The 13,659-nt window shown below is 32.5% G+C and overlaps 1 protein-coding gene across 3 annotated transcripts in view; it reads right to left on the bottom strand.

Annotated features, from left to right (window-relative positions):
* Window positions 1-13,659, bottom strand: part of CDH19 (cadherin 19) — a 173,741-nt gene that overhangs the window by 44,141 nt on the left and 115,941 nt on the right. For all 3 annotated transcript variants that reach the window (XM_056823609.1, XM_056823610.1, XM_007487770.3), the window contains one exon: window positions 2,796-2,917. In XM_056823609.1, coding sequence (XP_056679587.1) covers window positions 2,796-2,917 — 122 coding nt within the window. The remainder of the gene's footprint in view (window positions 1-2,795; window positions 2,918-13,659) is intronic.

Genomic DNA, 13,659 nt, shown 5'->3' with positions numbered 1-13,659 from the left:
TAATAAGCAAATATAAATTAGCTCAAACACAAACATCATATATAATTGAATTTAGTTTAAAAAATCTTTGTTGTTAGGTTGTTTCACTACCCAATTCTTTGTGACCTCTTTTGCAGTTTTATTGGCAAAGATATTGGCATGGTTTGCTGTTTCCTTCTCTAACTCATTTTACAAATGAGGAAACTGACATCAACAGGATTAAGTTATTTGCCCAGGATCACACAGCTAAAAAGTGTCTGAGACCAGATTTGAAATCATCTTTCTGATTCCAAGCCCAACACACTATCTGCTGTGGCCCTTAGCTACTTAGAACATGCCTTATGCTTCTTTCTATGTTACAGATAATCTTTGAGGATATAAAAATATATTTAGAATGTCAGCCTTCTCAAAGTGCTTACATAATAATGGAGACCTTTGCATCTATATTGTGATGGGCCAGATGGTCTACTACTCCATGACTATGAATCAAATTAGCAGAGGCAATGCTTTTCATGCAAAAACACTCAACCTTTTATTAAATCAAAATATGTTTGATATCACTTTCTGATATAGATTTTGAGAGCTTCAGCTAGTTGTGTTTTAAGTAGTTTAAGTTTTTATATAGAGAAATTGATTAAGTAATTAAAATGCCATTGTTTTTGTAGTTTGAGTTTTTAATAATTTTATTTGATCCTATCATATGTTAAGCATAAGCAATATTAAACAGAAGTAAACAGCACATGTTCTGATGTTTAATTCAGTCATTTCAATGTAAGTCTAAAGGAAAATCCTATTTATGATATTGATTAGTGATGTTATATAACCTATAATGTATAATGGAACATAAATAGCCCTTACTATAATATTTAATTAAATAGTTCATATCCATGTGGTTAATTTCATTTATCACTTTTCTAGTTAAGATTAGCAGGTGTCCCATAGAAATGAAAGTTTGTTTTGAGTTTATTTTTTCTATAGTCTACAAAAATTTTCCCTACATAGCTTTCTCTATTTCACATAATGAATTTTCCTCTGTAAACATATCTATTTTCTAGTTAACATGAAGAATATAAAAAATATTCACTAATGAATTATCTAATGTCAGGAATGCTCATAAAATGGGCATATGGCATTTATTATTTTTCCTGGGGTGAAAGACAAATAACTATATAAAATGCAAAAAAATATTATTATTACTTCAAGATGTTAAATATTGTCATTTTTTTAGAATTTCATTTTCAGAGATGCCCAAACTTTTCTTGAACTCTCTCTAATTCTTTCCCAATTGGTATAAAAATGACTTTATAAATAATAAATTTGGTCATAGATATACCAAAAGAATAAAGGCCCTCTGCTTTTATAATAAATATCTTTGTATTTCTTGACATTGAAAGCTTTGGCATTTCAGTTGCTGCAGGAGACATTTATTCCATTGTAACATTTGTTCTCACATTCTTTATTGTTTAGTTAAACACAAAAATCAGAAGACAGACCAAAATCATCCTGCAGTGTTTCCACAGCAGTATTCAATGCAAGATAAAAATATGCCAAAAATGTGTTCCATTTTACCATAACACTTAACCAACTTTCCAATAAGTTGAGAAATAAAGCATTTTTAAATTTAAAAGTTTTTATACAATTCCATAAAGATAGATTATTGGGTTTTATATATAAAATTAGTTTGAAGAAATGTTGGTCCTTCAAACATTTCTTGTTTGATTGTTCTAGATATCATCAAGTTAGTTAGTCAATTATATATTATATAAGCATTTTTATTATAGGTAAATTTTGGACTATGAAAAATATTTGAGGCTGAAACTCAAAGGACAATCAGATTAAAAATGTATAGCTTTGTGTGTGTTTTTAACTGGAAATTGAAGTGGGGCTTCAATTTAAACATTTAACAAGTGGAATCAAGTATTTGTCAATATATTTCTAAAATCATGTTTATTACTTTATTATTATTTTACTTTATTATTATTATATTTTTATATTTATATTTATTATTATACTATATATTATTAATTACAATAATTTGCATAAGTGATACTACTTGAACACTGTTAGACTTTGTAAGGATATTTAGCACCAGGGTATTATTTAAATTTTTTTTATTTATTATTAAATTATTTAAATTTAAATCATCTATATTCCCTTCTCTTTCCTCTAATAAAAATGATTTTAATTGTCTAAATTTAAGTAAAAAATTTACCAAATAATTGACCCAAATATGCAAGAAAACCTCCTATACCAAATTTTCTTGGTAATAGGATACATGAAGAAAAGAAATTAGCATTTGACTTTCAGAAGAAACCAATTGGTGAAATTCTTACAGTAAAGGTTGCTTGATTTAACTTTATTAGGGGACTAGTCTCATTGATCTATATGTAACATTACCAATTAATTTGCATAGCAGGCTTCTGATTGTTATTAAAAATAGATTGTCTTATTTTGCACTAGTCAAGAAAGCTGCTGTGAAACTAACAGGGGTCTCATTTAACTTAAGATCATATATCAGGGAGATAATTCAGATTTTGTTAGTGTTACAACTTCTCTTCCATTATAATTTCTCATCTTTTACCTTTCCAGTTTGAATATCTTTTAGGAAAGGATGTCAAGACTTTACTTGGAGCTCATCTACATTCCTTTTTCATTAAGCTAATGGTTCAAATAATGCCTTGTAATAATAAGCAGCTACAACAATATAATGCCTGGGAAATATGCATTCTCTCTTTCCAGGAAGGGACAGTGTGTTGATAATAAAAGTACCTCTGTGCAATATAAAAAGTACCTTGTGCTCCTAAATTTTTACTCACTTTTTTCAGTGGCTGTTACAGTTAGATTGTGCCATGCATCTATCTCCCGGTCTAGCGGTTCAGTTACAATGATGGTGCCATTGTCATCAATGCTGAATAAACTGCAGCCAACAATAGAATACCTGAGTCAAAAAAGAAAGAGATTCTATAATCTCTAAAATGGTATTGTCATCCCCCAAAATCTCAGTGAATACATGATTGTGAGTAGGAATTGCCATAACAGAAAACTCACCAACAATATTCATTTCCATTGTCTCTGAAATTCACTACTGCCAACATGATCTTAATTAAATAAAAAAATGTGTCACATCTAACCCTAATATGAAGTAAAGGAAAAATGCATTATTTATTCTAATTTCTTAAAAAGGAACAAAATAGCTTAGTTTTACTTGGTTGAAAAGAAATGGTAGAAATTTTACTTAAAACATGAAAAAGGATAGCAAATTAATAGAGATTTAATAAGTATTATGTTTATTATTTGGAAGAAGAGAAAGTACAAACCACCTTCCCTGCCCTTATTCTAACTGGACTTAATTTATTCACCAGTCCAAAGCACATGTGCATCTCATCATCATACACTGGTACAGTGTATAAGAAAAGCATCTTGGGGCATAATTACACTAATTATATAGGTACTGCTGTGCTACAGTGTCAAACCAAGAAGAACTTTTTAAAGTGAAATATACAACAATCTTTAATAAAAATTGTCCTGTAAGTAGGAAACATTGAGCTTTAATTGTTTTAGAAAATGAGATGAATAAAAGCAAAGCCTTTCTCTCCTTTCTTCCAGCTGTGAGGTGAATTAACTGGTTCCTTCTTGTACCAAAAGAAAGAGGCACTTCTTCAAAAATCTATTATGATACTGCCTACCTAAAACACTAGTTGAAAAATTCTCCAGTGTGATGAATACTTATTATTATTACTATATTAGTCTCTCAGTAACCGAGGATGACGATTTTCTTTGTGCGTTTTCATCTATGGTGTATAGATGAGTGTGCACAAAGACACTTGTGCGTGAATGAGATTTAAGTGGAAAAGTAGATGCACAGAGACAGTCCCACTCTATCGGCGTTGGAAGCCTGGGTCCAGTGGCACAAAAAGTCGTGACACCTGGAGACTTCCTCAGCTGCATTGGATGGCCCTGTTGTCTTTTGTGCTCCAACATGTCCTGAGCACTCCACAGTGCTTTGCTGTGTTGCCATCTCAGCCGTTGAACCTTCTTATTGGTTTCTTCCATCTGTTCCACTGAAACAGTCTTCACATGCTGGGTGAGCAAAGCCCTAGTTCACTAGGGGTCGAAGACTGGATGGCTACCCTCACAAGGTTTAGCAGGCCTGTCCCAGCCATTGCCCGGGGTGTGACCGCTGCTGGATGCTAGCAGCTACTGGGAGCCACAAGTGAGAGCTGGGTGTCAGGTGAGGGTCAGAGGCTGGAGAGCTGCCCTAGGAGGGCACAACAAGCCCTGTACCAGAGATATTACTCCTCCCTGAGCACCCCATACATAAATAAAAAATGCGTAGTGATCAAAACTTTGAAAGTGTTTCACATGACACATAAGTCTGAAGGTGATTAACACAAAAATAAAAAATAATGATTTGGATACAGTAAGATTCCCTGGTCAAGGTGTGAATATTTTTGAAGACTGCTAAAAAATTAGCAAGTTTCACCATTTTTATGCTTTGAATAATTATGTTATTTTATTTTAGAATGAATGATTTGAAAAATATAAGCCTAGGTGTGTTAAGAGTACTGCTTTATAGAAATACTATTCTGGATTCCATCCAGTCATCTCTAGACATATTATTTAAATAAATCTTCTATTTAATGCCAGAAAAAGCCTTAGACATCATCTAATCCAAACTGATACATGGAAAATTTGCTATTGATCCAAAGCCATATATATAATAATAGAGCTGGAATAAATAAGTAGGTACTTTGTAATCAAATCTAGTATTCTTTTCCCCCCTCTTTTCTTATAACATGCTATATTCAAGTTTTTCTTTCTAATTGATTTTGGGAATTAAACTGACTTTTAGAACTATATAGTACTACCTCATTCAGGGAGCTTTCCTTAATTTCTCTTACTTCCCATTCCCAATTCTTAATTGGTAATGATACTTCCTCCTAAAACTTCAAAGAACCTTGTTTAATATACTTGCTATATATTATTGTGGATACAGTAATTTAATCATATGGTATTTATTCTCGCCTACAGTGTTAAGGTAAAGAATTCAGGAACATCTAGGATTTGCATATTACTATTTTAGCAAAGTTAGATAATATTTGTTGAATTGAATTGAAAGGGATTTCAGAGGTTATTTATGTAGAGTATGAAAATAATTCATGAAGCCTATATACTTTTTCTCTCAACAAGTAATTATCTAGCCTCAACTATAAGAAATTAAAAGACAAGAAAATCTTAGTCCTCTGAGGCAGTCAATTTTATTTTCAAATAACTCACTAGGGAAGTTACTATTCAATTGAACCAAAATCTGTCTCTGAAATTCTCACCCCTGAGTAATATTTCTGTCCTTTAGTACCAAATGAAATATCTAGTCAATGTCTACAAGCTACAAAGGCACACTAAATGTTGTCCTTTCTGAGGCAAATTTTCTCCCAGATAATTATCCATGTTTCATTCAAGGCTAAAAATCTTGCACTTAAAGAGCAAAATAACTCCATTATTGGATATAAAAACCATCAAAAGTGATTAATTAGCAAATGTTCAAAGGAGAGTGACCCCACCCTCAAGTTTTACTTTCTGGTTGCAATTTCAGGGTTGTCTTGAGCATCATCCCAAAAGAAAACTGTGGAAAGTTGGTGTTTGTCCTATAACATTCCATAAAACTGTTTAAACACATTGCTTAAAACATATAGTGATATTTGGACATTACAGAATCAAAGTGAAATATAAAATGTCTAATTAGAAGTCTAGAAAATTGTTCTGACATACTAGCAGATTTCAACAGAAGTTATATATATATATGTATATAATATTAGATTTAAAAATTATCCAGTCTCCTACATATTGCCCAAGTGCAGTCCTCTTTCTCACACACACTCTCTCTCTTTTCTGATGTCATACATCATGCTTTTGTTTTATATTTTATATGATAACAATGCTTAAATTCCAATATTATCTCACATCTCGAATCTGGCTTCATACACTTCCCAGCTGTGTGACCCTGGGTTAGTCACTAAACCCTCATTGCCTAGTTCTTACCACATTTCTGCCTTGGAATCAATGCATATTATTGATTCTAAGGTGGAAGGTAAGGGTTATAAATAAACAAATGAACATATGCATAAATTCATGTTCATTTGTTTATGCACATATATATATATATTATCCCACATCTTCAAGTATTACTAATATTTGTTACAGAATTTTACTTGAGAGAAAATGATTTCCCTTTAAGTATCAAAATCTTATAATTATCTTTGACTCATACTTGTCTTTTACCTCAATCCATATATTATTTTACTATTTTTCTCTTTATTTTTCTTCCAAAATATTCATTCCTTTGGTTAGGTTGTCATCATTCTAGCTCAGGTATCATTTCATAGTTCAGTGCAATAGTATACTGACTAGTTTCCATTTCTCATCTAGTCTAGAGTATTATTGGATTTGGAGAGAGAAAGGATTTTAGAGATCATATAAATCAACTTTCACTTTTTCAAGAGACCTTTGAGGAGAAGCAGTTTTCAAAATTCACACAAATATTGCAGTACCGATCCTGAAATGCAAGATAAAGCAAAGATTGTACAATATTATATTAGATCCCTTTCTTCATGAAAAATCCTCAGTGGAAACATGGCAGAATAAACGATTAAAGGAAAATCCATTTCATCAATAGTTGTCTAACAAAACAAAACAGAAAACCAAGTATCCACATATAAAGCAAATTTGAAAATTAAGGGCACAATAAAATTTTCTATAGGTTAGTATTCTATATGAAGAACAAAACCTCTAAAACTATGAATAAAGTTTATAAATAAAAGAAATACTATATAAGAAGATTTATGAAGGAAGAAATAATTAAATAACATCAATAGTACTTTACTATAAAGTGAAAAATAATATGTGATGAATGCTGATTCATCATGAAAAATGAAAAGTACATAAAATTAAGGACAATCTGATCTTGATAAAGAAAGAACTAAAATATAATTTTAAATCAATAATTCAACATAATGATACCCAAATAAAAGAAGTATTTTCAAAGCCCACCAAAACAAAGCAACTGAAATAAGAGACAGAAAAATTAGAGATAGATAGATAGATAGATACATAGATAGATATATAGATATCCAAATCAAGGAAATTCTTTTGTATATGATGGAGAAACAGTAGAAGCTTTTGAAAGAATAACAATAAAAAGTATTAATGTCACAAGTTTTATTTAAGATGGTTATAAAATTCTTAGAGTAACAAGATAGAACTTAAAGGCACAAACACTAGCAAAAAAATGACAAGACTATTCCTGTTTTCATATGACATGATAGTTACTTAGAAAATCCCAGAGAATCAACAAACTTACTAAATGAAACAATTAATAACTTCAGCAAACTATTAGGATACAAAACAAATCCATGTAATGATTAATATTTGAATCAATTACAAAATAATAAAGGAAAAGAGATTGGGTAATTTTAATCAAATCATACTGTTCAAGATGTATTAAAATAATAAGACATTCTTGAAAGAAATGAAAAATTATGTAAAAACTTCAGTGGCATTATATATATATATATATTTGTTTGTATATAAATGTATATTTAATTTTATGCTATGAAAGTGGTCTTGTGTTTCAAGCAAGGTAGTCAATCTCCCAATTAGGAATTTTCATTAGCTGTCACTCATGCACAGACTGACTATTCTTCCTTATCTCTGCCTCCTGGTTTTCTTCAAGTTTTCTTCAAATATCGTCTTTTAAAGGACATCTTTCATAATATCCCTCAATTCTGTGTTCCCTGGATCAATAACTTAAAATTCATCTTTTATATAACTTTTTATTCGGTGAATGGGGTGTACATGGAATATTTGCAACTTTGGGTGCGAGGGCTTGCAGAGCCTTTTTCAGGGTTGCTCATTTACCTTTAGTGTCTACCTCTCACCCACTCTTACCTTTGTCTCTAAGAAGCTGAAGCATCTGCAGCAGCAACAGTGTTAAACTCTTCCACAGACTGTCTACACCAGAGTGAGGATAACTATCAGGCCAAACAAGGAAATAATTTGAAGGAATGACTAGAACAAAAACGAAAAGACTTCCCCTGGCAGGATGGGATGATGAGAACAGTTTGTTCCAACAATCATGAAGGCAGCTTATGCAGGAGCTATTGAGTGATTAGACTTGTTCAGCTCTAAAAGGAGAGCAACTGAAGAGGGCAGGGTCACCCACTGCATGCTAGACATCACTAGTCATCCTGATGTTTGTCTAGTCACTGGATTTTGATGACTCTTGAAAAGAGAATGACGGCTGATGATTTTGTGGCTGACTACTTTGTGAAACTGTACCTCACTTAAATCGAGTTCATGTGCAAGTCAAGAGATTACTTTTATGATGTCATTAGTACTCTTTGAAACAAAAAATGAACATTATTATGTTGACTGTTTGAAAATAGTTGTTTACATGTTGTTTCCCCCATAAGATTATTTCTCTTTTAAAGCAGGCATTATATTTTACTTTGCTTTGAATCCTCAGAGCTTAGAAGAGTGCCTGAAATGTAGTAGTACTCAATTCAATTCAATTCAATTCACTAAATATTTAATAATAGCCTAATATATGTCAGGCATTCTACTAAGTTCTGGAGATTTTTAAAAAAGGCAAAGGAAAATCTCTGCCCTTAAATAACTTACAATGCAGGGGGCAGTTGGGTAGCTCAGTGGATTGAGAGCCAGGCCTAGAGATGGGAGGTCCTAGGTTCAAATCTGGCCTCAGACACTTCCCAGCTGTGTGACCTTGGGCAAGTCACTTGACCCCCATTGCCTAGCCCTTACCACTCTTCTGCCTTAGAGCCAATACACAGTATTGACTCCAAGACGGAAGGTAAGGGTTTTAAAATGAAAAAAAAATAACTTACAATGCAATCAGGAAAACAACATGAATATATATGCATACATATATATTTATATTTACAGAGCAAGCTATATGTAGGATAAATAGAAAATAAAGTGAAAGATAAAGCATTGGTATTAAAAAGATTTAGAGAAGGCTTCCTGTACAAGGTGGGATTTTAGTTGGAAGAAAACAGCTAGAATGGAGTAGAGAGAGCATTCCTGACTGACAATTAAATAATATTTCAATGATAGGCCATTTGGTGCATGTGTTTAGTATTTCTTGGATAACTTCTTATAGTATGAAGTCAAGATTTCTGTTTATTTCTGGGTTTTCAGGTAAGCCAATGATTTTCTAATTGTCTCTTTGTGATGCTTTCCTGATCTGTCCTCTTGTCAGTGAGATACTTCATGTTTCCTTCTATTTTGTCAATCTTTTGATTTTGCTTTAATAATTCTTTTTGTTCTGCAAGATCATTGGCTTCCTGTTGCCTAATTCTGGTCTTTAAAAATTGGTTTTCCACTATGATCTTTTGATTTTCTTTTTTGGTTTTGTCTATCCTGATTTTTGTGGCTTTCAGCTTTTTCTCCAATTGGGTGTTCTTGCTCATTAAAATGTTATTTTCTTTTTGAACTATTTCCCACTTTTCTTTTCAGAAGGCTTCCATCTTTTTGATAAGCTCTGATTTAAATTCTTCAAGAGCTTGTGGCCAAGTTCCATTTTTTGGGAAGGTTTTGGTGAATTTATTTGTATTTCCTCTTCTGCTATTTTCTCTGTAGTATGGATTTTTCCTCCAGGGTCAACTCCTTCTTGGTGTTGAAAGTTGTTGTTCCTGGGCACTTTCCAGTCAGAAATCTGAGTGGGGAGGGTAGGCATTCTATGTATGGAGCTAAGGAGCAAGGTTTTTGCCTGAGGCCTGCTCTCCACTCTCTGCAGCTTCTGCTGTTTGCTGTCCTTCTCTGTGCTATCTCCCAGCAGGTACCCAAAGTCTGTGGTCTTCAGTCTGCTGGGGTCTTAGTTCTAGCTGCTCTCAGGGGTAGGTCTTCTGTGGTCTTAGACAGCTTCCAAGGACCTAGAGATGCCCCTCACTCCCTCCAGAGGTGCCTCTTGCTTACTCACTGATTCTAGTGCATGCTGGCTCTGACTCTGGTTCCATAGGTGGGGTGGGGGAGGGTAAATCAGCTCATGTTTTGATGGGAGCTTTTTTACCCCCTTATAGTGTGGAAATGCCCCAATCATACATACCTTCAATGCTGTGCCCTACTGTAGAGTCCCTTCATTCATATAATTTTTTTTTGGCCTTTTGAGGTAGTCTATATTGGTAGGTGGTGAGGAGAGGAAGAGTCCTGAGTCTAGACTACTGCCATGTTTACCCAAAAGTTCTACAGGTGTTTAGTATTGATATAATTTCATTTCATTGCTTATGGTACCTTTTAGTGGGCAGCTAGGTGGTGCAAGGGATAGAACATCTGAATTGGAATCAGGAAGAGTTATCTTCATGAGTTCAAATCTAACCTCAGATACTTACTAGTTATGTGACCCTGGTTAAGTCACTTAACCCTGTTTGCCTCAGTTGTTTATAAAAATGAGCTGGAGAAGGAAATGGAAAAACATGCAATAACTTTGCCAAAAAACACCAAATGAAGGCATGAAGAGTTAAAAAAAAAACTAAACAAGAACAGGGTGCCTTTCAATAAAATATAATTTCCTTTTGTATTTTTTTTAATGATGTCTATTTTTTCTTGTGTGTGGTATGAGATAATTGCTGCCCCTGCCTTTTTTTTTTTTACTTCAGTTTAAGCAAAGTCAATTCTGCTCTGGTCATTAATTTTTCTCTGCATTTCTCTATTTCAATTGTATTTTTTATAAACAACATATTTTGGATTCTGGTTTTTAATCCATTCTGCTATGTTCTTTTGTTTTATTAGTCACATCCACATTTATAATTAACTTTTTCCCTCCATCCTATTTGTCCCTTGTTTATCCTTCTCTTGCTATGTTTTTACCCTGCCTTTCCTAAAAAGTCTGTTTTGCTACTGAATACTATTTCCTGACCTCTACAAGGCCCAAAACTCAAAGAAAAAAAAAAGGAAAATGACTTATATGTACAATAATTGGACTGAATGTTTTTCTAGTGTAAACAATACATTTCACAACATTACAAACAGGGAAATATATATTTATATGATAGTATATGTAAGCCCTCTATTCCTATTACTTGCTTTCTTGGGAGGAGAGAATAGGATGGGTAAAGGGCAAAAATAGAATGAGACATAGATTTCTGAACTTTGCTAATGTGAGAATTTGTTTCTCTTGGCTTAGTATATTTAATATAATTTATTACATATTTATAAAAAACTATATGTATATATCATTGTTATTTTACATATTTCATTTACATATGTACATTATATATGTGTGAATATATAAATAAAATCTACATAGCTATATCTATCTATACACATACTTTTGTGGTGGCAAAGAATTGAAAATTGCTTTACTCTGCAACATTGGTAATATAGAAATGTTTTGCATGGGTATACTTGAGTAATTTATATGAAATTGCAAGTCTTCTAAGAAAAGAAAGAGGGGTGGGAGGGTGGGAGACAATTTGAAACTCAAACTTTTCTTTTAAAGGAATGTTATAATTTTCATATGAATTAAGAAAAATAGAATAAAAGTTAAATGGGAAAAATAAAAGGGAAAATATTTAACAAGAATTATTAGGAAAATTTGAAACCATACATACAAATACAGATGCAGACTAACATCTTATTCCATATATCACAAGAATTTACAAACAAATACTTTAAATGTAAAAATATCACATTGTGAAAAAAGCAAAAGGGTGGCAGTGTTTATTACAAGTATGACCAGATGGAGAAATTTTTGAACAATATTTTATTTTTAACAGTTACATATAAAAATAATTATATATATATATATATATATATATATATAAAGAAGGACTGGTAACTTTTATCAATGAGCTGGAAGATTATTCTAGGAAGAGTGTTACCAATTAAAACAACTCTAAGGTTTCATCTCACAAAAATAAATCCACCAATAATTAGAAAAAGAATTGAACAAGTAAATGATAAAAAGACAGTAGAAAGATGAACATACCACAAATATAATTATATATAATATATAAACATAAAATATAATATACTCATATACATATATGTATATACATACATATGTGTATGAATATGTACATCTTGTAAAACTCAAAATTTCTTAGACTTATAAATGTTGGAAATTTCACCATTGGGAAATTTCATACTTGAAGAATTTCCTATTGATAATGGGTCTTGACTATTGGAATGTGAACCCCATTGGCATGGGAGGTTCCTTCTCCTACCTTCTTAAGATTACTTTAGGACAGAAACCTTTTGCTGAACAATGGAAAGGACTTTGACCTATGCTTAAGCATAGAACAGGAATTTCTTTGAGTCATGATTGATTTTAGTATTGATACAATGGAGATACTTGGAATCAATCTCCATCCTATTCAGTCCTAACAGGATTGAGTAAGGGCTGCAGCCTAGATCAAAATTTAATTATTCCAATCTCTACCCTACTCAGGTTAACAGGATTTAGAAAGGGCTGTAGCAAAGGAGCAAAGATTTAATTATTTGAAAATATGACCTTCAACAGACATGTGCAAAGCCAGAGACCTCTGGGCAGTCCTGGGTTAAGCTAGAGCCTCCATTGGCACAGGGAAATTGATGGACAGTGATTGGTAGATGGGAGAACTGAGGGGAGGCAACTTGGATGGTTTCCTTAAAGAGAGAGGGGTCTGAAGACTCAAGGGGTTGGTGGTTGAGGAGTTTGTCGGAGTGGTTGGTGTGTGCTCTGAGAAGCTTGCTCTGGAGGAAGCTGAAGGTGGGGGCCCTGAGACTGTTTCTCCATTTTGGTCACGTGAGTAATAGGGACTGATCTCTTTTCTTTGCCCCAGCTATCTAAGGGCTTGGGCATTTTGGCCCAGCCTAAACAGAAGGGGTATTTAAGCCCTATTCCCTTCTCTCCCTTTTTCTCTCTCTCTATCTCTAATTCCTTTCTTCCTCCTATTGTAATTAAACTCCATAAAAGATTGACTGCTGAATTGAGTTTTCATTTAGGAATTACATAGCTGAATTCCTTGGCGACCTTAAATTAATATATATCAGTCTTTTAAAGTGATTTCCTTGTCACAATCTACATGTTTATAAATAAATATTTATATATTGTGTAAATAAAAGTAAATTAAATATAAATAAATAAAATTAATATCATAAATGAATATAAATAAAAATGTATTAATAAAAAAATTAAATACTATTTAATTATAATAAACAAATTTGCTTTGGAGAAGAACTGATATATTAAACTTTTCTCCCTTCATTATTGAGGTAGAGAATTATAGGTATGCTATATAATGTATATTGTCAGAAACCTAGAATTTTAAGAAACTAAGTGACTATTCCTGGGTCAAAAAAATCTGCATGTTTTAGAGATTGGACAAAAATTCAGGTCATCTTGCCTCAAAATTTGCTCTCTCCATAATCTACTGTGTTGTTTCTCAGAGTGGACAAATGATATTACTGAAGTCATTATATGTATCTTTTCTGAGGTCAATAATACAAATATAATTCACATATGCAAGTATATATCTATCAGTCTTATATGTATCTATCAGGCAGCTAGGTGGATAAATTGACAGGGTAGGAGTCAAGAAGATTCATGTTTGTGAATTCATTATCTTGCCTCAGTCACTTACTATCAATGTGACCCTGGGCAAGTCACTAAATCCTGTTTGCCTC

This window comes from Monodelphis domestica, chromosome 3, assembly GCF_027887165.1.
Source record: "Monodelphis domestica isolate mMonDom1 chromosome 3, mMonDom1.pri, whole genome shotgun sequence".
NCBI classification, from domain to species: domain Eukaryota; kingdom Metazoa; phylum Chordata; class Mammalia; order Didelphimorphia; family Didelphidae; genus Monodelphis; species Monodelphis domestica.
The sequence above is the reverse complement of the archived record's forward strand: the minus strand, read 5'-3'. Positions and strand labels throughout refer to the sequence as shown.